At 43.2% G+C, this 25,424-nt stretch overlaps 1 protein-coding gene across 4 annotated transcripts in view; it reads left to right on the top strand.

Annotated features, from left to right (window-relative positions):
• Positions 1 to 25,424, top strand: part of DENND1B (DENN domain containing 1B) — a 188,316-nt gene that overhangs the window by 21,662 nt on the left and 141,230 nt on the right. Inside the window, exons 1-2 of one of the 4 annotated variants that reach the window (XM_068689754.1) lie at positions 8,368 to 8,806; positions 10,876 to 10,940. In XM_068689754.1, coding sequence (XP_068545855.1) covers positions 8,790 to 8,806; positions 10,876 to 10,940 — 82 coding nt within the window. In that variant the 5' untranslated portion in view covers positions 8,368 to 8,789. Of the gene's footprint in view, positions 1 to 8,367; positions 8,807 to 9,657; positions 10,488 to 10,875; positions 10,941 to 25,424 lie in introns of those variants that run through there. The other 3 variants (XM_068689752.1, XM_068689755.1, XM_068689753.1) reach the window with 3 other exon arrangements.

Here is a 25,424-nt window from a genome sequence, read left to right as displayed (position 1 = left end):
AGCTGGCCTGGAGCTGTCAGCTGAGCTCCTGAAGCATCCTAGAATGAGGTGGTTGCTCAAGGTACAGGTGGGGATTCGCTGGCCAGAAAGCGGTACTGCAGAACAAGACCTGGGGAATCTGGTGGGCACTGTGGTGAAAGTGAGGCAGCGCCACATCCTTCCAGCAACAAAGGCCAGCTGTGCTCTGGGGTCGGTCAGCGAGAAGATAGGCAGCTGCTGAGGGGAAGTCTTCGGTCCCCTCTTTAAGATTTGTGGGGCTGGATCACTGCATCCAGCTCTGGGCTCCCCATACCGAGAAAGACACTGACGCACTGACGTGAGTCCAGTGAGGGCCACCAGGATGGTGGGTGGCTGGAGCAGGCGATGCTTCCACAGCATCTGAGCAGCCGCTCTTCCACAAGCTGCTCCGAGCAGGAGGCTGGATGAGGTGACCTCTGGAGGTCCCTTCCCACCTGTGGGGTTTCATGTGGCAGGGAGCTGCTTTGCTGCAGCGTCAGTTTGGTGCTAGGGGAGCACACGGAGGTTTGCACTCAGCAAGACTTCGAACTGTCCCAGGAACACAGAGACATCATTCTGCTCCAACATCTGTTAATAATAGAGTACGAGGCAGAATGACTTTCTAATGGAACTATTGAGAAAAGCAGCAGATGGAGAATTCTGTGCAAAATAAGTAATAACAATATGATTTAATTTCTGTGCCTGTCTGGCACTCTAAGAACAAAATGGCCTGATCCTGCGGCAGACTTCCAGAGACACTTGAGAACTGCGGAGTACCCTTGACTCCCATTTACATCAGCAAGGGCTGAAGTCCTGCAATCAAAAGGTGAGGTGGCTGGCTGCCCTGGGGTAGCTGTTGCTGTCTTTCTGAATTCTCAGGTGCATCTTCTCAAATGCCAGGCAGCGTGCAGTCCTACCTACTGTTTGTCTGCTCTTAAACTGGCTCTACAGCTCCAGTGGTTGCAGTAGGCAGCTGGACTATCTCCAGTAATTAATGTCATCAGCTGTACAATGCGTGCACATACTGCCCCAGGACAGTCTTGCTTTTCTTGAGCTGTTATGCCCGTCTGCCCATCTTATTATAGCCAGTTATTAAACTCAATATCTTCAGTAAGTATCCAAATAATCATGGTCGTTTACTTTATTAGTTGATTACTGGAGATTATGCTCACATCTGCTGTGCCTAGAATCTCTCAGTCAGTTTAGTGCCTTCAATATCTGATCCAGTGATGACTCAGAGATGGCAAATATATATATATAGTGATCTAAAGCCATCTGTCTGAAATGCTTATATCTATTTAACACAAAGATAACGGGGTCAATTGTCCTTATACCTTTATATGAAGAAAGCAGCAGAAGATGTGTGTGATATTTCAGTGATTTATCTGAGATCCAGTTGCATGACTCAGTTATAGCAACAGAGGTGTGGGAAATCTTCAGAAAGCTTGCTGTATATCTACCTACATTATGATTCATATGTTGTGCAACATCACTATTTTTTCATTAGAGAAACAATATTAAGCAATTAATTTTATGTTATTAGAGGAAAGGTGCCTTTTTCTAAGAAGAAATGCTATTGCTGAATTATCTGGTGCAATGATGAGTAAAACACAAGGACAAATATGTGGCCTGAGACACCGGCACTGTGGGCTTCATGTTCTGTCAGCCACAATACCAGCACGTGGACTAGAGAAGCTGCAGGACATCCTGATGGGGAAACCTTACAGTGCTTTTTACTCTATATGCAAATAAATATGAGAATTTGCCACTGCTATTGGCTAATCATAAGTCCAATACTGTTTGTAGATCTGAGAAATAGGCTTTTTGTTATAACTGATTTCCACACAAAACATACGTCAGTGTACAGTTTTTCATAGTTTTGCCAGTGCATACAGAGGGCCTAAATCCATGATAAATAAACAGCTGGAAACTGTTCTTTTAATACTTACTATGGCCTGATTTACTGGTTTGGAATCTTCTTGGTAGACACAGCAGACAGTTTCCAAAACAGCTTGCACACTTCTAACACACTTTCATTTTAATAAAGTTCAGTTCCTAATTTTATGTATATTTGGCCTCACTGAAAGAAGCCACATTCAGAAGATTACAACAGTATGGCTTTTTTTTTTTTTTTTTTTTTTTTTTTGGCTGATAGAAAACAATTTCTTACCGTTGTGAGTAGAACTTTTTAAAAATAACTTTCAAATATGGCAAAAAATCTTGCTCCATGGTAATTATAAAGAGTACGAGATTCATCAGGTAGCCAACAACCCACAGCATTTAAAATACATATATATATGAGAAGTGTGAGGAGTATATCCTTGCTTTAAGAGATGAACTGAATTTACTCAGCAGGAATGTGTTCAAGCTGGTAAGAGTTTTTTACTTGCGAATGATGTGAATGAGTGATTTACTTCTACAGAAGCCATGCATATGGAAAGGTATCGGCTGACCCCACTGCCTCACTAAAACATTCATGCTTAGAAAACTATCTGCTAGACTGAAAAAATCTCCACAGTAATCACTAACTGTGGGAAAGAGCTGGATACTTTCCCTTGGCGTGGCCATCAGTGTTTCTTGAACCTTTCTGGGAGTGTTTTTTTTTTTTTTTTTTTTTTGTTTGTTTGTTTGTTTGTTTTTTACAATCAGAAGAGAGCAGTTCAGTTTCTCTTGTCAGTTGTTCATTTCTTTGAACGTGCTTGCAGGGGGGCAGCTGGAGGTGCCTGACTTGTATCTGAGCAGAAGCTGGGCAAAGACCACTGCTTGTTTTCAGACACTCCTGTGAATAATCAACGTCCACCGAGAAATGCTTGGTATTCGCAGGCCAAAGCTAGATTTGGGCAGTAGAGCTGCTGGGTGGTTTGTTCTGCTGTTAGATTGTCAGCACTCCCATCTGAATAAATGAGAAATTCACACAAAGAATTTTCCTAAATTGTCTATTAACTGAGATTAGCATGCATGAAAAGATTATTTATCTTTTTTTTTTTTTTTTTTCCTAAATTTATATACAGACCACTGGTAAGACATTAAGACTACACGGGTAAAGCAAATGTCTGGTTAAACCTTCTGAAGGCTTGTAAATATTTACTAGTCGTGTACTTGACATCTTCTGCAGGCTATGGCACTAACTAACAAAAGGTACTAAAGATCAGATTGTGAGGATTTGCAAATGCTACCTACAAACAAATGCTTAATATAGTCGTATCATAAACATTTAACCTTTTGAGCATTTTAGCTCTTAAAACTCTGTAGTCTGGATGTGCATTCATATAAATTCCTTCAGCCTCTTTGTTAAACTTGCAATTTAAAGTTTTACTAAATACAATTTAATTTGTAGCACAAGCATCTGATTTCAGAATCAAAAGAGATTTTGACACTTGCTTTACAGAAAATGCATGGAATATTTCAAAACCTTTTCTACATAGCAACAAAAACAGCTAAAAGGAACAAAAAAGTATCATGATTCTATCTTATACAAACTGGGTCATGTATTTTCAAGTCAGGTAGTTTCTACGCAACGACTTGTCCTGTTACTGATCGTGATAAAAATGTTCATTTTAAATCGGCATACTAATGTAAGCTGATGAGTTTGACAGCTACGCCAGCTGACCTGCTTAAGAAGACCTGTTTTCTCAGGCTCCTTGGTAGGATGTATTGATTACAAAGCCTGGAAATCATCATTCCTATCTAAGTAGTGATCTCTCCCTGGGTGCTCACTGATTAATTTATGACCGTGTTTACCTGGGCATGCATGTTTGGGCAGATTAGCCTTTGCACGCAGCATTGCGGAGGGGACATTGACAGCTACTGGGTTGTTGCATCCCTGAACTTTAATGGTACCACAACAAAAGTTTCACACAGAAGTCCTACTCAGTCACATCTCTACCTTTTCAAGGTATCACATTTACTTTGCATTTTTCTCAAATCAAAAACTGTTCTTATGCAGGAAAACTTAAGCTTCTTACTTTTTTGTTTGTTTAGAATAAATAATGTTAAAAGATGAAAAAGATGGTTGGATGAATTGTGCAAATAGTCAATAAATGCAAAGAATCATTGCAGGCATATTTACTATATATGTTTAGTTAATCTTCACAGGCTTCTTAGAAGAGGTCTACTTTGAGTCAATGACTGCCTAAAGAAGCCGAGTTATGAAATGACTTGGTGTAGGTATCTTGTGTTTCTTAAGTATTTTCTCTTAAGTATTGTCTTGTGTTAGTATTATGGCCAAGAAGTTTAATCAGTAAATTGATGTTTGTGAATGTGCAGATTTGGAGGATTTTGTGTAGGGAGATTACATTGTTTCTGCATTTACAATTTGTGATGAGTACGCATAACAAACAAGGGGGTAAGAAAATCATCTCCAGTCCCATTGAAATGAACAGCAAATTCTCCCTGAGGTCAGTATTTTTCTCTAAGAAATGTTTTCCAAGTCTGTGAGGTGTGATTAGGTGATTACATTGTTAGGAGCTGCACTGGTAGCAGCTGAGATAGCATAAAATGACTTGAAGTCATTTGAAGGAACAAGAACTAAAAGCAATTCCCATATTGGCAGAGTTTGTGGCAAACAAAGAAGTCATTCTTGGTACAAGGTATATATTTCTGATCATACAAACGTGTTCCAGGAAATGTTTTGTTATAACCACACAATAGGAAGTTGCATCTCTTCCTACTTTGCCATTTTTGACAAACCTGTTGATATTCCCAGGAGTGAACATCTTTTTTCCGCAAGCTCTGCTAACAGCGTTCTGCAGGAAATCTCCTTACTGCTTTCGGTAGCATTTAAGAGGAAGACTTTTTTTGTTTCTCTGGTTTTAATTTGTAGTATGTTTTACTATTGAATTAAATATACCTGGCCAAGGAACACTTCTGTGATACTTAAGATCCCTTAATTCGTTAGGGCTGTGGTCTGCCTTACAGGGGTGGCAAAAACTCTCTACTAACCCAGAACTGAGCGGGGGGAAAAAAAAAAAAAAACAACAAACAACTTTGGTGGAGTCAGTTGGAGTGGGAGTGGAGTGGGAGATTTGACCTGTAGAGAGGTGGATTCAGTCAGCGATTGCTAAAACCTCCATAATTTCCTAGGATTGCCTTTGTTTGTAGGGTAAATCCTGCAGTCCCTGCGGGTTCCTCACATGAAGCATACTTGTTTGCAGTTCACATGGGGAGGATTCAAATTCACCCCATGCTAAATGCTTAACAGAGAGATTGTTGTTTCCACAGGCTGTGTGCTCTTCCCTTCTCTGTCCCCTCTACCTTCTCCCTGCCAAAAGAAAATCACCAACTGTGTGTACGTAATGGTTTCAGCTTTAAAAAAGTGATTGGATTCTCACGTAACTTTTCTTGCTTGCTCCACTGTTCCCAAGTGACATGATGTGTGGCCATTCCTTGTCTGTTTCTCATATCCCTTTTTGAGATTTGAACTGCACTCTGCATAACTTTTATAGACCCAAACCCACATGGTTTTGATTTGGCAGAGAATGGCAGATGCTCATTTTTTACTTTTGTTTGGTGTTTCTCAACTATGTCTCCTGTTGTTTCCATACTGAATTTGGTTATAAACTCCAATGTATCCTACACGTTTTGGTACGTTGATCCTTGAGTTGGAGCTGACCTGTTGGTGTATCCATCCTCTCCTTATCTGATTTGGGTAAAGTAAGATTTTGGGGGTCTTTCATGCAAGCTTGTACTTACTGCGATGTGTTAATCAGTCAGGGAGAAAACGGAGCCTTGCAGGTCCCATTGGAATTGCAGCAAGCTCTCCTTTACTGACAGCACAGACGGGCCGAACAGTGGGTACATGTACCTCTAGGAGCTTTAGGGTTCCTTCACATTATTACAGTGGTACAAAGATGAGTAATGAGTATTTACTGCTGGCTAGCTACAATTAAGACTGAGTAAGAATCTTCATCTTTAAATTACAAAGTTTTTAATTGCTCATATCTATGAAATAAGTGTTCTTCTCCCCTGTCCCCCCACCTCCAGCAAATCCTCTTATACTAGTCCCTACGCTAACCTTTTAAGGAGAACTTAGGCAGACTTCAGCCATTTTACAGTTATACAAAGCATAAATAAAAATGCTTTGTCTTCTGGATTACCTGATAGAATAGCTGACTCTGAAAAGTCCAAATATCACTTGTTTTTTGGTTCTAATTTGGAAAAGAAAAAGAAAATTAATGAAAAGTAAACTAGATGTTTGCAGCTTCAGAGTACGCTGAAGCAATCCATTCTCTGCGTAGCTATCAGAATTTTCTTTCAGTTTCTCCTTCTGCCTTAACCCTTTCCCAGGGTTAAAACAAGGCAGGAAGAAGTGGTTTTGAACACCAGAACCTTTCCTAAAACACTGTGTTTCATTAAAAAATAGTAATAAAGTAACTCTCCAGCTGCTGTGGTTATAAGGCAGTCTTGAAAATACGAACTAAGTGTAACCTAGGCAGAGAGGTCTCCTTAAGTTTTCACAGAGACAGGAATAATGGCTGTGAGAGATGTGAGGCTCATCTCATCAGCGTTTTATCTTGTGTGGCCTCTATTTTGCACGTGAACTTTCTCTGCTCCTCCTGCAGGCAGGCAAGGCGTGAGGCAGTGTATCTATCACCTGAAGATCCGATCATTTTACTCTTAGTGACAAGGCATGTAGGTACTCTGGGAAAGAAACCCTGCCTGTTTCTTTTTTTTCCTCCAATTATAGCAAAATAAATTCTGAGGGACCTGATGGTCATATCTGCCCAGAAAGGCACCGGTCCTGGAGCCAGGCCAGGGCTGCACAGCAGACGTACCTGACAGGCTGTCAGATGGCTCTTCTGTCCGGAAAAGTGGCAAGCACCAGTAGTTTAGAACAAGAGCGAAAGAAACTCACAGCAGCCTTATAAAATATTTAATGTAATCCAAAATACTGGTTTACCGAAATCCTGAAGCACAGCTTTTTGTCCTCCTTCTGGTACGCTTCAAAATCGAGTTTTTTCCATGCATAAAGTGTCTCACTGTTTTGTTTGGGCAATCACCCAATCCAAATTCAATCCAGCGAGATTGTGGCCCATTTTTTGCGGCAACGGGTTTCGAAATCCGTGTGTTTTATAGGGCATATGGGGCCCGAGACGGAGGGCGGAAGGGAGGCAGAGAGAGGCGTACAGGCACGATTCACCTCCCTCCCCACGTGCACTCTCAGTGAGCTGCACCCAGCTCGACTCACTGCTGCTGCTGCTGCAGCCCTTTTATTTCTGCCACTTCCCCTGCGTACAGGATGCGGCCGCTCTGCCTCTGGCATCACAGCCCAGTGGCTTGGGCTATCTGCTCGGGCTATCTGTCCCTGCTTTGCTCTGCCCATCTCTGGGTGTGGAGCACGGGCAGGCACCGCACCCACTCTTTCCCTGCCCTTTAGTCCAGGTTGATCTTATCAGAGAAGTTAAATTTAGCAGCAGTGTGTTAAGGCTGCCTGCTTCCAGGGCCTCTCGTGGTGTACGATCCAGGTTTCAGGATTTCTCTAAAAGCCAAACCCCGAGCTATGTGAGGTGCATGGTTATGTGTTACGGATGCAGAGTCCCAGACAATTTCATTTACTTCAGGGGGAGCTGCAAATGCAGTCTGCTAAACACAGCCAAAACTTGTTGTAAAATGAAAGCTGGGAAAGTAAGTACTTGAAAACCAGGAAACTCCCAAAGCTAGCGTTTCTGCCACAACATCCAGTTGGGTTCGCTGCACATTCGCTACGTTTTATTATTATTTAATCTATATCCTGTGAGGTGTGTAGGATGTGTAACGAAGCCAAAACGATATTGCTTTGGAAAAGCCCGTCTTCGTAATTTCCTGGCTTTTGAATATTCGATTCTTTCAGCCTCGGTAATGCATTAATGCTGTTTTATGTGTTTAATATATAATTGGCCTGAATCTTTTCCTTCTTTTCAACTGTTGATACGATGATTGATTTCTGGGGGTGAAATGAGCAAAGCTTTCTCTTTGGCCTGGTGTTGCAGAAGGAGGTGTGTGTCTGTGTGTGTGTGTGTGTTTATGTGTGTGTGTATGTGTGTGTGTGTGTGTCTGTGTGTGTGTGTCTGTGTGTGTGTGTGTGTTTATGTGTGTGCTTTCCCTTACCCCCATGCTATGTTCCTGCTGAAGGGTGCTTGGTGTAGGTGGGCGCTGGGCTATCAGCCGAGCGAGACTTGTCAGACTCTGGAGGCCAGTGTTATTTCTCCTTCCTTTCCAAACCGACTGGAGGGTGTAAAGCTTTTTTAGGTGTGTTTGCGCTTACTCTGGCACCTCCCCGAGCTGCTGCAGCCCGGCCAAGTCACCGCGGGTCAACCCCGAGTTTATGACCTTTAGCAAGAAAACCCCTCACTTCTCCACCACATATAAAAAAGGGCCGCGAGCGGGACACACTGCCCGGCTGGGGCGATGCTGCCAGCCTGTCGCGACACTCCTGTCGCCGACAGCGCAGCGGGCAGCGGCTGCCCGGGGCCGGCTGGGCGCCCCCCCGGCTGCTCCGGGGCCCGGCGGCGGAGCAGCCCCGGGCCCTGAGGCTCAGGTGCCGCCGCGGCCGGGCCCTTCCTGGCCGCCAGAAGGTGCCGGAGCCGCCGCAACAGGAACTGCGAGCCGGGGGGAGGAGGCGGCGCCGCCGCTCCCCGCCGCAGTCGCGGCCCGAGCCGGGGGAGCGCAGCGCAGCGCAGGGGAGCAGCCATGGGCCGCCGCCCGCCGCCGCGCTGAGCCGCCCCCGGGGCCCAAGGGGGGAGCGGGGCCGGCGCTGCCCTCCCGCCCGTCCCTCCCCGCCTCCCTCCGTGCCGGCCGGGGCCCGCGATGCAGCCATGGACAGCAGGATCAAGTGAGTGGGGGGCGCCCGCAACGAGGCCTCGGGGCCTGCCGGGCCCGCCCGGCGCGGCGGGGGAGGAGAGGAGGGGAGAGGAGGGGAAGGGAAGGGAAAGAAGGGAGGGAGCGAGGGAGGCGGCGGGGCGCCCACCGGCCGCTGAGTGACAGCCGGGCACGGGGGCGACCGGCGGCAGGGGAGGGCAGGGAGGCGGCGGGGGGAGCCCCTTGGCCGCCCCTCGCCGCCCGCCAGCCCCCGGGGACCAGAGGGGGGGGCAGCGCCCCTGGGCTCGGCCGTGAAATGGTGGCGGGGCCGGGGGCTGGGGGCCGGGCTGCGGGGCCGCTCCGCCGCCTGCCCCTGCGGCAGGTGCAGCCGGGGGGGACCCAGCTGCGGGGTGGGCAGGGACAGGGCTGGTGCCGAGCAGCCCTCCGGGGGCTCTGACACTGCTGCGTGTGGGGAGGGAGCCTGGGAGGGGTCTTCTGGAAGGGCAGGTGTAGGGGGGGTGGTGAGGGATTCCCCCACCCAGTGTGCCCGGTGGTTGTGGAGCAGGGAGCCCTGGCTGGGTGTTTGGCACAGGGGGGCTGGTTCGTCTTAAAAACAGCCCAGGGACACGTGGAGGGGTGAAACGAGCTCAGCTTGGGCAAGGTCACAGGGAAGTGGCACTTGGTGTGAAGGAAGGACCTCGGCGGGCCAAGTGAAGCTGAGCCTCTCCTGTGTCACTCTGAACCTGCTCCCAGCTGCAGGAGCGAGGCACTGACCTGAGCCCCAGCCTCACCTCCAGCCCCCAGGCTTGTAACCGAGCAGGGCTGGATTGCCTGTGCACAGGGTCTGTGGGTCCTGCGTTTTTTCTCCAGCTAAATGCTTGAAATTATAATGCAAGGGAAGATTGTGATATGGGAGGGCTATGTCTCGGTAACCTGAATTAGACTGTAATTGCATATGTCAGGCGATGATGGTGCTGAGGTCACTGAAAGCACGAACTGAATCAATTAATTTGTGACAGCTGAAATTTTCCCCAGCTCAGCCTTTGGATTTCATTCAGAGCTGCCTTTAAAGAAATGACGGAGCATTAACTTACTGCACCCTTTGTCTGAAGCGTTCTAGAAACTTGGAACCAAGTCCGTTTTTTTTTTTTAATCTACCTACAACTCCAGGAGGAGCATTACCTGAAGAAAGGAGTTCAAGTGCCAGCCTTTTATGTGGTTAAATAGATAATTGATATGGGTGCGGTTATACCGCTTGTTTTTAATATAAATAGCAGCGTGCTTGGTAGCCAGAGAGAGCTGGATGGTAGAGCAGTGGCAACTCGAACTATTTTAATAACAGTGTAGTTTTGGATTAGGGCGAGCGCTACCTGCTTTAGCATGTGCCCTCCATTACCATCAGGTGTGCCTTTACCAAAAGGACGCAGCACTGCCCAGGGTGGCTGTTAAAAGTGGGGGCCCCATCTCCCCACACCCTCTGGCTGGCTGGGTCGGGAACGTGCCCATCCCCAGGCGCTGCCGCAGTGTTTTCTCACTCGTGGAATCGTGCCTGAGATTCAGCCTGTAACACTGACGATCAATATCTTGTGACAGAGGAAGCTCGGTGATCTGCGGCCTTGTGGTGGTGATCAGGCACATCCAAAGGACAGTGGCAAAAGCATGGCATTAAAATGGGAGTTCAATGATAAACTATTCCTCTTAAGTAGAAACGAGAGGTAGCCTTAGAAAAGGCTGCCTGGGATTCCCTTTAGCGTGTTTCAAATTGATCAGTTGATAAAGGTTTTAGTAGTACTTTTTTTTTTTTTTCCCCGACTGTTAAACGTGGTAGAGCCACTGAAAAGCTGTTTTGATGCAATGACAGAATCAAACAACCTAAATTATGTGATTTATTTATCTTCCTTGTTCTTTTTTTAACACTGTACAGGAAAACGTGACTTAGTTCCATGGAGGAACCAATCTGATTTCTAATTTTATTTTAATGAAATTTTAATTTATTTTAATTTATTCTGTACAAACAGAACAGAAGAGGTGTAACACTGTAGAAAATGATTTACGCTGTCTGAAACATCTGTAAGATTAATCAATTGTGTTTGTTTCTCTTAGGGAAAATCCAGAACGTACCTTTGATTTGGTACTGAAGGTAAAATGTCAAGCATCCAAAAATGAAGGTAATGTACTGTGCTTACTAGTATTTATAGAAATAAGAAATGGAAAAAAAAACCACCTTGTTTGTATCCTGCTCTAGTTTTGTCTAATGTTATGAACTGCTTTCAGATTGGGATTGTATTAGAAAATGACTGTGGTTACTGTATTGCCTTTTAAAACCTATTAATGTGTTAATTCATAGCTGTCATGCTTTTTCTATTGTTATGTTTTCCTTTTGGTTGTTGTAAAAATATTTTTGCTCTAGAAACTTGCAAAGCTTGGATTTGAAGTGTAGCTTCCACAGATCCTAAGAAAACCTTGATTTTTGTATAAGACTTCTTTTAGCAGAGCAATTGGCTTCTGCGTATCAGTGGACTATTCGTTTCAATTAGTGTCACAGGGAAGAAGAAAGTTCTTTTCCAAACAGCAAAAATAAACATTATTTCTAGCTTGTGTTTGGCAGATGCTTTGGTGTGGTACATGACACAAACAGTGATGAGTTCTGACTTGCACTTGTGTTAGCTCTTGGTTTCACAGCTCTACAAGCATGTGGTAAAGAGATCTAGTACTACAAGAGTTACCTGAGAGAGGCTTTTTTCATCTTGGGTGTAAAAAGATGATGGGATTTCCAGTGCTAAAATTAAAGTAACCTCTATAATTTCCACTAGGGGAACTCAGGTCATGTTATCCTCCAAGGTTACTGGCCTTCTAGAAACACCGGGAGAGAAGAAGTCTTGTTGGGGTCATGTAGCCATGTTAGCCTGTGACAGTTGTGTCTTAATCACAACTGTAAGTACAATAAATTACACTTTAAAATTGAGCATATTTCTTATCCTGCTGTGCTAATGGCTGCTGTTTCTGGAGCTTACTATTCTAGTAAGTTAGAAGCCTACAGAAGAGCTTATAGAAGTATATAAACCCTGACTATTTCATTTCGTTTCTTCATGGTGTAAACCATACCTGCCTAGTGTGTCTACAAAGCAAGTTTTTGTTGAAGCTAAACAATCGTAGCTATTTAGGCCTTCCTTTTCTTTTCAGTGACTGACTGACAGTCACAACAGGCTTTTCTGTACCTACTCTACCGTGTACTATCTGTTATTGATATCTCAGGTTCCTCTGCTCTTTTTAATTTTTTTTTCTTCCTTATAATGCTGTGCTTATTTAGTTGTAGAATGACATCTTGGTCCTGTTGCAGTCCTTGTTTATATATATATATATATATATATATATATATATATAATACTGTGACCAGCAAGCATCCTTCCACTTACTGTCAGCCTTTTTGATTTGCTGTCAGTACAGTTGTGGTTTAAGGAATCAGACTGGCTTTCCTCACTTTGGTCATTGCTGTTTTATTTTGTGTCATGGTACATTTGTCTTCTGTTTGCTCACTCTTGCAGTTTTTACCTTGCTAATTTCGTAGATGACAACTGTGAATCCTGCTTAGCTACTCTACTTCTGATAGATTGCTCCTTGTATTGCAGCTTCAGTCTCTGCCTCCATCTGACACCCTTTCTTGGAGACCCATTCGCATCTCAGCTCAGGCCCAGCATCAGGCAGCAGGTCTTGTTCAACTCCTATCATCCTTTCCCTCCTGAGAGCTAGACTGTTGATAATCCTGCCAGGTCTTGGTCTTGAAATCTGGAACAATGTGTTTTTCCTTCCGTGATCAGAATGTGGATCTGTAGCCTTCTACTTCATTTTATCTCCCTTTTGACCCGTGCCTTTTGTTTGGCTTTATTCTATCATGACCATTGTAAGAAACTGCTATTTGTTACCTGGGGCTCCTGACTGACCACCCAGGCCTGAATTCTGGTCTTGGTCCCTTTCCCTGCCTGCCTAGGTGGGCACAGCGTGCTGTTCACCAATTGCCTTCTGTGGAGAGCAGCCCCTTTAGGAGACCTGTGCGTAGCCCTGAGCAGAGTTACTGTGGAGGCTGCACCTGTGGTTGTGCTGCGGGGGCACCCTCTTCTGTCCCCCTTCTCACGTTCTTTCATGTTATACCTAATTCAGATAACAAACTCTTTCCAGAGAGGGCCTGACATTATATTTACATGTGGTGCTACGACTGCAATAATGTATCCAATTAATATGTCTGGATGTTAAAGTTACTTAAGGGAAATTCACAAGGGATAAAAATGTGATGTCTTCACCGCCACTCTAGAAACAGAGCACGAGGCTTGTCATGCTAAACAGGGAGCTTTCAAGGTTGGTTTATTATAAGGCCTAACAAATTTGACAGTTAGCCTGTATTGTAGGTCTTGCCTTTAAATAGATTTTCATGCTAGGATAATCTTTTGAATATATCATACTTGAAAATGTGATCCATTCACCTGTTTCTTTGCTCACGCCTTTCTTTCTTATGAAAGAGATTTGTGTTTAAATAGGGGCTTTCTCCCTCGCATCCCATCTGCTCCGTGTACTTGATCCTGAAGCTATGTCAGGGTTGAATCTGTGACATCACTGTCATCAGTGTTGCCGTGGAAATATCACAGCCACCACGCTCTGATCTCCCTGCATGAGTGAGCAGCAGGAGAGGCCGAGTCAGGAGAGAGGAAGACCTTACTGTGACCCGTGTATCTTGAAGCTTTTTCTGTTCAGGCTTCGCTGTAGTATGCATTCTCCTGAATTTTAATTTCCCTTTGCCAGTGTATAACTGTTGTAACAAATAAAAATTGAGGTAGTCCTCCTGGATGCATAACTATTAATCAGGTGATGGTTTTTATGAGGGTACTATATGCCTGCGTCAATGTGACATGATGAAAAAAATTCCGTTAAAATTACTGATTTTTTGGAAAAGAAGTTTTAGATAACATTCCTCAAGAGCTATGCTATAATTAAGAAGTTATCTTTTTCAGACCTCACGGTGTCCTAGGGCTCTTCCAGCTATGAAGGATCATATGTACATGAAATGTGGCAGGGTTTATTTGTCTTCTGAAATTTCATCTTAAATCTTTCCACTACTGATTTACAATATTGTTTTCTATTTGATGTAGGCACTTGAGAGGTTTCATGTAGGTTAATATAAATTTATCGCTCTGTGCGTGGCACGTAACTCCTCAGTTAGCTCTAGGCTCAGTTGACTAGCATGGAACTAGTTATAGTTGGATCCAAATTTTGTTTTCCATTGGGTGGCTATTTTCTGTCATGTAAGGGTTGCTTGCTTACTTGAATAAGTAATTTCTTAATACTGTGTTGTTGATTGAGTGGATGATGCTTTTGGGCTGCTCTCTCTTGTTCTTTTCTTTTATAAACTGCAGAAGTGCACGATAATATTGTACTTGTAACCTTTCCTCGTTTGTGAGGCAGGAGAGAGAGAGAGAGGGGATACTTCTTAAATAAATATTCTTGTATTTGAGAACTGCATTGAACTAGTAGCATGCATTTTAACATTTTTGCTGTTGTTGATAACCTTTGTTCTTTGAGTTAGATTAAAAATCTTCTATTTATTAGAAGGGCTTAATGCTTACTGCTAGCACAAACCAGAATATGGTTCTCTTACAGATTGAGAATGTTGCCTACTGTATTTTAGTGTAAACGACACTTCCGATGTTAGACCACATCTCAGCTTTACCTTGTAAATTGCATTTCAGCTGTATCTGATTAGACAGTTGAAGCATTTATTCCAAAGAGGGGGAGAAAAGACTTCAGGAACATTGTATTGTAGCCAATGTCAAAACTTCCAATCCTCTGCAGCCTGATCAAAATTGTGAGCCTCGATTAATGTTGTATGCTGAAACAGAGTGACTGATTAGTGTGGCAGGTTTTTCTTTGGAAAATTTATAGCATGGTTCTCACAGAGATTTGGAATGAATTAACTTCTGTTCACCATGGTTTGATAAGCAACTGGGAGATGGTGCTGAGCTATTGTAACTGCCCAGTGCTGCAGTCATAAATTTGGCTTGCAGTGTCGATAGCATCTTGTGCAAAAGGTTTGACGTTGCCTCCCAGGCACTTGCAAGTTATCGTTAATTCTCCCCTATGCTACTCCTTCGGGAACAACAAACAAAAGAAACAGCAAAAATGTTTGCCCATTTTTACATCAGCAGCTGGCCTGCGTTAGATTTTCTCTTACAGAGCCAAAGGACAACTTGGAAACAGGTATTATAGAAACTGTCATGTTATTTTAAAGTCCAGCATTGCTCTTTAGGGTAAAAAGATACAAGTTCTTTGCTCTTTGGGCTGAATTGTAGTTCCTAGATATCAGGAATAATGTGCTCCTTGGTCTTCCTGAGTGTGTAACCTTATGTAAGACTTCCTGAATTAACCTTAAAGACCTTTCTGAATTAACATTATGTAAGAATTTCTGAATGTTTCTGAATTCTGATCACAGGACATGCCCAAAGTAATGATTCCAGTGTTATCTTCACAAATACTTGTGGTTTAACCCGGCTGGCAGCTAAACACCACACAGCCGTTCGCTCACCCTCCCCCCTCCCTCTCTGGGATGGGGGAGAGAAACGGAAAGTGAAGCCCGTGAGTTGAGATAAAGACAGTTTAATAAGACAGCAAAATAATAATAACAATAATAATAATAATAACAATGATGATAATAGTACTACTACTAATAGTGTGCACAAACAAGTGATGCACAATGCAATTGCTCACCACTCGCTGACCGATGCCCAGCCTAACCCCGAGCAGTCCGGCCCCCCTCCCCCCGGCTAGCCACCCCTATATATTGTTCAGCATGACCCCAGATGGTATGGAATACCCCTTTGGCTAGTTTGGGTCACCTGTCCTGGGTCTGTCCCCTCCCAGCTCTTGCTACACCCCCAGCCTGCCCATTGGCAGGACAGAGCAAGAAGCTGAGAGGTCCTTGGCTTAGTACATGTATAAGCACTGCTCTGCAGCAATTAAAACATCGGGGTGTTATCAGCACTCTTCTCATCCTAAGCCAAAACACAGCATTCTACCAGCTACTAGGAAGAAAATTAACTCTGTCCTAACTGAAACCAGGACAGTACTGTATATTTTCACTGTTAATACATGAATGTATGTATATGCATGCATACATCTGAACTTCAGATTTTGGTTAAATATGCAAAGGAAGTGTTGATAATTCAGCTCATTCTATAAACTGCACACCGATTTTATTAAAACTGGGTTGCAGAGGCCAGATGCAAAAGGCAACACAAGTGTAGTAGCAAGAAGTGGCTGCGTGCAACAACTTCTGTGAACATGAGGTCTTCTGCATTTTTTTTCCACAGCTTCCCAAGAAGATGACTCAAGCTGGTTTCAGTTTGTGTGGTTAAGAGTACAGTTTGCTACACCTTCATTTTCTTCGATTATAGCACATACAAAAAGCAACAGAAAGAACTCTAGGCTAGAAAAGTCTCCGCTTTGAGTGTGCCTGTTAAGTCCAGGGAATTAAACCACTGGATGTCTTGGTTTGTATCCAGGACTGCTTTAGTCCCGACTGAAGTTTTTCAAGTTTTACTTTAAAATCCCTTTGAAATAGCAGTTTGCTTTGTCTTCAGGTAAAGAATGATTGAACAAAGTTTGAGATTTGTCTGCTTTGCTGCTACAGCTGTAGGGCTAGATGCACCATTTTTGGAGAAGATTTTTAAAGTTTGTGGTGAAAGAAGAGAGAGACGGTGTTTTTAGGTTGTGGTGAGTTGCATAAATAGCTCCTGTAGCTTTTCTTGCCTATGCCAGAATGACAATAACATTGTTCTTCAGTAAAAGTTCTTGCTACCATTAACTTTTCAAGGAACAGGTATGAAAATTGGCTCAATGCTGTATTGATAGAGTTAAGAACTATATGAATTAAGTCCAGAAATTAGTCCAGAAGTTTAAAAGTCTTTGTATGGGCTTTGATTATAATCTATAAGGTACTAATGAGATAGGTTACCCATGAACAGGAATTATCAACTGCATTCAACTTTTTTTCCGGAGCTGGGATCTTCCAGGAACTACCTCGCTTGCTTTGGTGGGATTTCAATTAAGAATCTTCCAAAGCTGATTTCAGGATTGTGGCCAGAGCAAGCGTGTAGTTTTTTTTTTTTTTTTTTTTTTTTTTTTTTAGAATTTATTTTCTTCACAGTAGAGAGATGATCATGAACCACAAACACTCTGAGCCTGTGGGTGTAACATGCTGATCAGATAACTCTTTTCCTCTGCTGCTTTTTTTTTTTTTTTTTTGCAGAGCATCACTCAAACCTGATTTGAAAAAATAAAATACTGCAGACTTCGTCATGCATTATGCTGATAGAATTATCTTTTTGAAGAGCAATTAAAATTTTTGATATAATCTTTTTAAATTGCCAACCTTATTTCACTGTTGGTTTTAATTGGAAGGGCCTGCAGAAAGTTAGCTTTGTCCAATATTTTAAAGCTGTTATGTTTGTCAGATGACTCTGAAGAGTATTTCTACATTGCTATGAACTGGCTAAACGTTCTTATGGGTCGTGTATTTATTTGTAGATTTTCAGTCTCAAATATTGCATTGCAATGTGAGAATGAGAAAACATCTTTTACTTTTTATTGGTCTAGAATAACATCTGTGCAGTGCCATTCTGAACCTGGGCTATCTGAATATAGTCTTCAATACAGTTTTTGTAAAAGGCCTTCTTTCTGGACCGCTCCGACATTTCATTAAATTTAGCCCCCCACCCCCAATAATCCCCCCAACTCATTAGCCTCATGTGTTGGATTTTAGGTTAATGCTACTTCCATATAATGTTTTCAAATGGTGGTCTGGTACCTAAAAGGCTTGGAAGAGGATATTTGCCCCAGCCTGTTTTCTGCACAGGATTATTGATTGATTAGGAGCAGAATGTTTCACAGTCATTTGTGTAGGATTACAAAAATGTTTTGAGGGCAAATGCAGACAGTGCATGAGGTTGTGCATCTTTGTCATCTAGTTGGACAAACCGAGGAGTGTAAGGCAGAATTTGGCTGAAGCTGTCTCATGTATGAACACCAAATGTGCTGTAAGGCCTTCATAATTTATAATCTCTTGTATAACGTAAAGCCCTCCAGTCATATCTAAATGAATGTATTCATTATATTGAAAATTTTCGTTTAATTGGAAAGCTCTTCAGGGTATGAACAACGTTTTCCTGTATGCTCGGACTGTCAGTAGCGAAGAGTGGGTGTTGTAGAATGAGGAACAAAAACAATTAAAGGGACTATGGTTTTGCATCTGTGTTTAAGATTTGAAGTGTTTTTTGTTTGTTTGTTTTGATTTGTATGCCTTACAGAAATGGAGGGTTAGTTATTCCAGCTTCCAGCTTCTCTCCACAGATGCAAAAACGTGGAGGAAAACGTCGGTGCTTTTCAGTGCTGTATGTCCTATAGATTTTTTTGTCAACCTACAGAGATTCTTGGATGTATGTGTAATTCAGAGGCGGGTGCAGATATGCGTGTGTAGGAGGGGGAATGGTGAGAGCTGCTGGAGAAACAGGTCAAGGAGACCGTGTCCCTCCTGTCTCCCCTGCGTTCTGGGCCCAGGAGAGGAGAGGAGACCTCAGTGGGCCCGGTGCTCAGAGGACAGGGCAGGGAGGGCGGCCGGCCCTGCTCGGCTCCAGAGGTTCCAGCAGTTGTGGGCACAGGAGCAGGCTGTGAGCTCCCTGGGTGCCTGGGGCGAGTTATTCCTCCTCCTGGCCACGTCATTTTATTGCCTCGTGCCACAGGCCACGCTCAGCAGTGTGGTCAGCTGGGGGACAGTAGATTGAAAAGGGAAAAAATCCAGTGACTTAACTAATACGAATATAATTTTTTTTGTAAAAAGTACTTCGTATAAAATTCAGTACAACTGACATACTGGTATTAAAATAAGCAAACAGAAGCCCCAAATGACAAACTGCATTATGCAGTGTAGTCCATCAATATAAAAGGTGAAGCTCCTGTGCTTGTTTCTCATTTAATTTTAGTTTCGTTTTAGTGCTTAACTATTTGAGATGGCTGCCTGGGGGATAGTTTGCGGGCTTTTAAATTGCTTGCATTCAGAAGTGTTAAGAGTTCACAAATTTTTCTGAGCTAATGTCAGCATGCTTCTGCCCTCCCACACACTGAGCAGTCCATCTCACACAAAAGTTTATCATTCTTTCAGGAGATAGGCTATGCTGATAGCTCTCCATATATAGCTAACTGGCCTGTCCTCTCTGTGTGGAGGACTTAAAATCTGCTTAAAAAGCTTTAAAAAGGTTTGCAAGGTTTGTAATGTTTTTTTTTTTTGAAGCTGTAAGGCACTGTCTCTCTAGCACCGACTTGAAAAAGCTGAAGCGTGGGGTTTCTGTTCTGATTCACAGCAATGGGCTGTGTAGGTTTTCTTCCTTCCCCACTTGTGCTACTAGTGGGGGATGCAGGAGACATGCTCCTCGTGTAGCTTGGAATCGATCCTTCTGTTTGTAAATAAAGTGAAGCATGATCAGGGCTACAAAGACAACTGTTAACCTAGGCTGTTAATGGAAGCCTTTACAACAAAACAAAAAACCCAGCTGCAGACTAACAGAAACACTAAAGCCAAAGTAAGTTTTCACAGTAAGGTGCTGGTTTTATTCCTTAAAATAACTTTGTGTAGTAAGAGCAATTTGCATGCAGCACCACTTTGCAATCAGCGTGTTCAGGAACTCTGTTTTTATAGTAGGGTGGCTTGTGATAACTCCAGGATCTGGGTAAAAGCATGGTATTTACAGACACGTACTTGAAGTGGAAGATCCGAAGTGACAGAGGAAACAGTGAAATGCTGTAAGAGACAACTTCTTGTATTTGCCTTTGACGTTTTCCGTGTGTTTTGGAACTGTAGCTCTGTGTTTGGAACCAAGTAACTTGGGTGGATGAAGGCTTCTTATATTTTATGAATCTGGTTTAGGAGAAAAGATTAAAAATACTGAACTTCATCTGGAAAGAAGAAGAGAAAAAGCAGAAGTGGTGAGGGGAAAAAAGGTCTGAACAAGATTTTGGGTGTGGTGCCTGTGCTTCCTGAACTGGGAAAGCCAAGGCAGCAGTTCAGAGTCAGGCAGTTGTCCATTGCAAAGTTCTGAGTCGTCATTTGAAAGATACTGTCCAAGAATTAAATCCTTAACTAGAAATCAGGCTTGAAGAACACCATTACATTATGTTTGTTGGAGCTTGAACATGGGTCTGATTTTTTTTTCAAATTTGGGCGGGTAGATTTTTGTCTAGCTAACAGTACAAGCTTGTGTCTGAGAACAGAATATAGCTTAGGGTTTTTGTGTTTATTTAGGGTATATTTAACAAATCTTCTTAGCTAATGTCAGGTTTTAATCATCATAGAGGTATAATTATCATAACCAAGGTATTTTGCCATAGATGTAACCATTTACTGTTGCATTTTTCCTGAAGCTCAGAATGGGAAGGAGTGACACGGAGTGATTAATGCTTCTGCTTGCGTTCAGAGAGCAAGAAATTCCTATTCATCTGACTTCAGATGCTGTTCACATCGAGGGTTTTATTTCTTGTATTGGTTGAACCTGTGTTAGAACACTTCTGAATATTGTAAGATTACGGTGCCAAACTTTTGCTGTTGAGAGGAGGCAGACCTTTTGCTCTGTGATGTGACATGCTAAATGCAGAAGTCTGCTGTCTTTGCAATTAACCTCAGCATTTATCATCCGGTATTTAACTCAGCTGCGTTACAAGAGCAGGGTTGTGCTTGACACAGAGAGGCTGTGATGATAACTGTTACAAGCACAGCACTGCTACCCCCACGAGTTGCAAAAGGAAGGCTTAACTTTTTTCAGGCAGCTACTTCCAGGAGCAGAGAAGTGCTACTGGAGGGTGCTGCGTGGGGTGAGCATCCTTCCTGCCTCGGGTGCCTCCTGGTAGCCTCGCGCTGCACGGTGCTCACCGTTGGGCTGCCAGGAAATATTTCTCACATGAGTCAGATAAGCAGGAACCGGTGGGATTTTTATGCCTTTCAGTGTAGCATAAACTATTGTTTCACTTCCCAGCATTAATATGAAGTTGTTGAATGTGGTGTGTTTTTAAATAAATACGTTGCCAGATCCAGAATGTGAAGAGAAAAAAAAAAAGCTAGAGATGCTCTTCCTCTCTCCTGCCATCTTCCTGTGGCACGTTGCAGTGATGGCTTTTGGACTTCTTGGCTGCTTTCAGAGTGCTGCTGTTGAATCCAGGTTATGTTAAACTCCTGTCTGTTACTTGACAATACGGCTTCAACAGCTTAGCTCGAGCTTTCCAAATTTCTGTTCATGCAGTGAAGCTTAGCTCTTAAGGAACAAACAAATACTCAAGGTTATATCCCTGTCATTCACAGTGACTTTAAGGCATCGCACGTTTGGATGTAGATTAAATTTTCATTTTGTGTAAACAAAGCCCTGTCTAACAAGCACGGTTATGCTAGATTGGTGTCAGGCAGTAATTTATAGAACTGAAAATAGTTAATGGTATTGTGACACAACATGGGAAATTTTGAAAAACTTTGTGCAGGAAAGAGTTTTGCTGGTATTCATATTCTAGGTATCTTCTTCCTGCTAAGAACATTGTCAGATGAAAAATGACTTCAGTTCCGTAAAGCAGATGAATTGCTTGCTACTACAGCTGAAATTAATGAGCTTTTCATCATGTCACAGGTAGCTGTGATGAAAAAGTGGTGGTGTGCCAGCACAGGTAAAGCTTTCTGATGCTGGAAACTTCATTTGGGAAGGTTGTGAGCATTCAGTCAGGCACTTTGAGTTGGCGCATCTGAGTGAGCCCATTTTAGTCTGGGAATGGGCCTGTCCCACGCAGTGTGAGCACATGCTTACATCTGCTTTGGTGTGTGGTCAGAGCCCCGGAGCATCTTGCAAGGTTTGCTCTAAGAAACTGATACAAGCCTCAGCTGGGGAGAAAGTCAGCTCAGACTGGTGTGTGTGCCTAATAAGGAAGCAGCTGAAAATGAGAATTATCCTTCTCAGTCTTGATATAATATGCTGTGTTTTACACGGAATAATTTGGAAGGTACTCACTCGCATTCTGGTGATCATGTTAGAAATCAGTGCTGTGGATGCTTGAGACAAAACAAAAAAAAACAAATGCTGAACTGCCTCTAAATGCCTGGCTGAAAACACTTTCCATTGTCAATTAAAAATAAATAAATTAATTTAAAACATGCCCTAAATTCTCTGGCAGCCAGCGATGGTGGCTCTCTTCCTCTGAAATACAGAGGGTTGTGTGGCACTGCTAGATGCTGGCAGACCCAGCAGACTTCTTTGTCTTTTACGATACTTGTCAGACCTTGCGGTCCTTGGGGGAAATTTGCATTATTTATTCAACAGTGAACAAAACAGAAATCCTTTCAGCTCCCATTATTGGGGGTAGTGATGGAGGAATGGCTAAAAAAGAGAAAATAATAATAAAAATAAACCCAGCTACCAGTGGAGGAGGCTGAAGGAGAGGTAGTAGGGGGCGAGCTGGTGCTGACCGTGGGGGGCGTGAAGGTGGTCTCCTTGTACGTGATCCGCTGCGTGTATTTTAAATAGGTGAGAAAGGTCTGAGTCTGCAGCGTGCTTCGGGGCTGTAGAAAGATGCTGTGTGGTCATCTGTGTAAAGATGGGGGCCTCTCGTTTTGAGGTGCGCTCTTCCCCAGGAACACCCAGCAGAGGCTTTGGCTTTCTGATGTAACAGTGGATGTGCTTCACGTGCCATCCAAGCTTTAAGCTTCTCTGCAGTCCATTTGCAGGCAGACAGACGTGTTCATGGTAAAAGCTTGCCTCTGTCTGCCGTCATTTCAGTGAAGTGTGGCCTGGGGTCGTTTTGGTAGTGCTGTAACCACGTGAGGCGAGCGTGTAGCCTTGGTACATGCAGTTGTTCTGGTTTCTTGCTGGGCGCACAGGCCCAGTCGGGGCTGCTCATGTGTCCTCAAATCACAGTGAGATTTTTGTAAGCCAGCAAGACTGCATCTCCTGCAGTCCTTGTTATATCTTAACATAAACAGGGAAACGTGATACTGAGGCATGCTGCTGGGGTGCTGCTGCTTCTGTGTGCATCAGGCCTGGGAGTTCCTCAGCTGAGCATCAGCAGTGTGCTTGGACTGTCAGCACGTCTGCAGGCAGGACAGGAGGCCTGGCCAGGACAGAGCGTGCCAGGGCAGCACCAACAAGTTGCAAGCAAAGAGATATTTTGAAGTGCTTTGTACGCAACGAGACCAAAACCTTCTGGATGTTTTAATTCATTATTTAATTTGTAATACTTGTTTGACCTGTGTTTAGTTAATGTTGCTTGGGAAATGTAAAAGAGTGTCTATTATTTATCATAGCAGATACTGTAGGATCTCTGTGCCTGTGGGTCAGAAGGCAGCGAACGCTGTGAAACAGCTCCAGATAGTCTAATCTGAGATAAAGGCTGAAACAGTTAAGTGTTATGGGAAGTGAGTAAAAGTGCCTTTTGCTGATTGATGTTCCAGACTCCTCTCCCCCCCCCCCCTTTTTTTTTTTTTGAAGTCCCAGCAGTATATATTTGATTAATCTATTTGATGGGAATATTAGAAGTCATGTCATACATCAAAAACAAAAAGAAATGATAGCGTATACTGTGTGTTATCCTAAATTAATAATCCTGTGACAGAACAATAGTGATCCATTACAATAACATAATACATCTTGGAAACCAAAGGAACCACGTTTGAATTATAAATCGATAGGTCTAAGGTTTAATTACCCCATAATATTCATGCTTTATTCAACAAGATTTCTGGAGTTTTTTGTTTAACTCTGCAGTGTATCAGCTAGACGTACCGGAATAATGTACGTGTTGCAAATATGCTTGGTTAGGCAGAAAGCCAGATTTTAGTCTCAGATCTGCTTTGAACACCAGTAACTGAGAGATGAATTGGAAGTCATTATTTTCAACTTCATTAGCCTCTTCTAAAGGGAATGTTTACTGTATAGCAGCGATGGAAAGCAGCAGTTGGTTGGGATCCACCAATTGAATCTTTGAATCTGAAATTCTCAGACATCATATGATAGAATAATTATATGCATAAATTATGTGGGCAGTGAAACAATAATGCTTTTGCATAAATAGCCACGTTAGAAGTTCTGGACATTGATATAATGCAGAGGGGAATGGATGAAATCTGCTTTATGTATCATAAACTCTGGTCCCGTGCTGTGGGAAATAACAAGTAATTGCTGTGCGCTGAGAGCTGGCCATACGTGCCAGAGATGTGGTGGTACGCCAGGTCGTATAATGTGTGGTATTAGCCACGTCTGGGTTTGGGTGGTAGGAAGTAAACAAAGAAGAGGGTTTTATAAACAATAAATGAAATATCTTCCTAACTTGTGGGATTAGATGGCTTGGTAGTTATTAATACGATATAAAACCTTCCAGCTCTGGAACATGTTTATAGAGCTACCTCTGATGGATTGTGCTTTTTTTTTTTTTTTCCTCCTTTTGAGTGTCCTGTTATTGTTCATTTTTGTTTCCCCCTCTGCATGTGTACGATGGATGTTTTCATTTGGCTTAGCAACACTAAGGGAAAAGGATGAAGAAAACTCATTGTAAGGGCCAGACGTAATCCTAGATCTCTGTTGAATTTTGCTGATGTTGGGCTTCAGCCAAAGTGGGAAAAAAACTGGTTGCAGAAAGGTAAAATACGTGCTACGTGCTAGCAGGCGATGCGAGCACCGCCCACCCCAGACGGGGAGCCAAGAAAGCCAGCAGCACATCGCTGGAAGCCTGAGCTAAAAAACCGAGTGTTGCTGTTAATACGCATCCAGGAGGTGTTTTCTGAAGAAAAGATGGAGCTTTTTTTTTTCCCCTCTTTTCTTTGAATAATACTTTTTCCAGGAAATAGCTGCTTCAAGTTTGAATCGAGTGACTGACACTAGTGCATTTCTCGGTGGTAATTCTCTTGTGCCAGCTGCAAGTGTTGCTGTATTCTGGCCTATAGCCTCCCTTTCCCTGGCGAGCTAACAGAAAGCAAACGTTAGCTCCGCTACTGCCTGGCTGCCCAGGCCTTGTGCTGGCGCAGGTGAGGTCGTGCTGAGGGGATGAGAGCTCCCGAAGCTGGCCCTACAGAACGGGCAGGTACTCGGTGCTGGAAGTGAGGATGCAGATGCGTTATGGGGATATCTGTGCTTTCTGCTTCAGTTGTGGAAGAAACACCTCAGTTTCTCAAATGGAACGAAAATATCATTTTCCTGTTAGCTTTCCTTTATCCCTGGAGTAAATATTTGGGAATTACAATTTTTAGAATATCCGAAAATGATCTGAGACTGTTTATTTTGTTGACTAGCTCCTAATTAGCAGTATAACCTTAACGAGCAACATCTTTGGCTGTAGCTGAAGAGCCTTTCAGGACTCCCCTTCAGGCAGGAGCCCAGGCAGGTGATGCCTGTGGTCAAGCGGCCGCCTTGCCTCACGTGGGCTGTCTGCTGGGAAAGGCAGCGGGGAGCTTTTGCTGTATGAACTTGTAAATATATAAACATATTTAGGCAGTAAACAGCCTTTTCAAAAATAAATTGCTGCTTCATACGCTGTTGTTTCATTCAGAGAGGGAACCACAATTGTGTCCTCCGTGAAGTGCTTAAATATTTACT

This window comes from Anas acuta, chromosome 8, assembly GCF_963932015.1.
Source record: "Anas acuta chromosome 8, bAnaAcu1.1, whole genome shotgun sequence".
Lineage (NCBI taxonomy): Eukaryota > Metazoa > Chordata > Aves > Anseriformes > Anatidae > Anas > Anas acuta.
The sequence above is the reverse complement of the archived record's forward strand: the minus strand, read 5'-3'. Positions and strand labels throughout refer to the sequence as shown.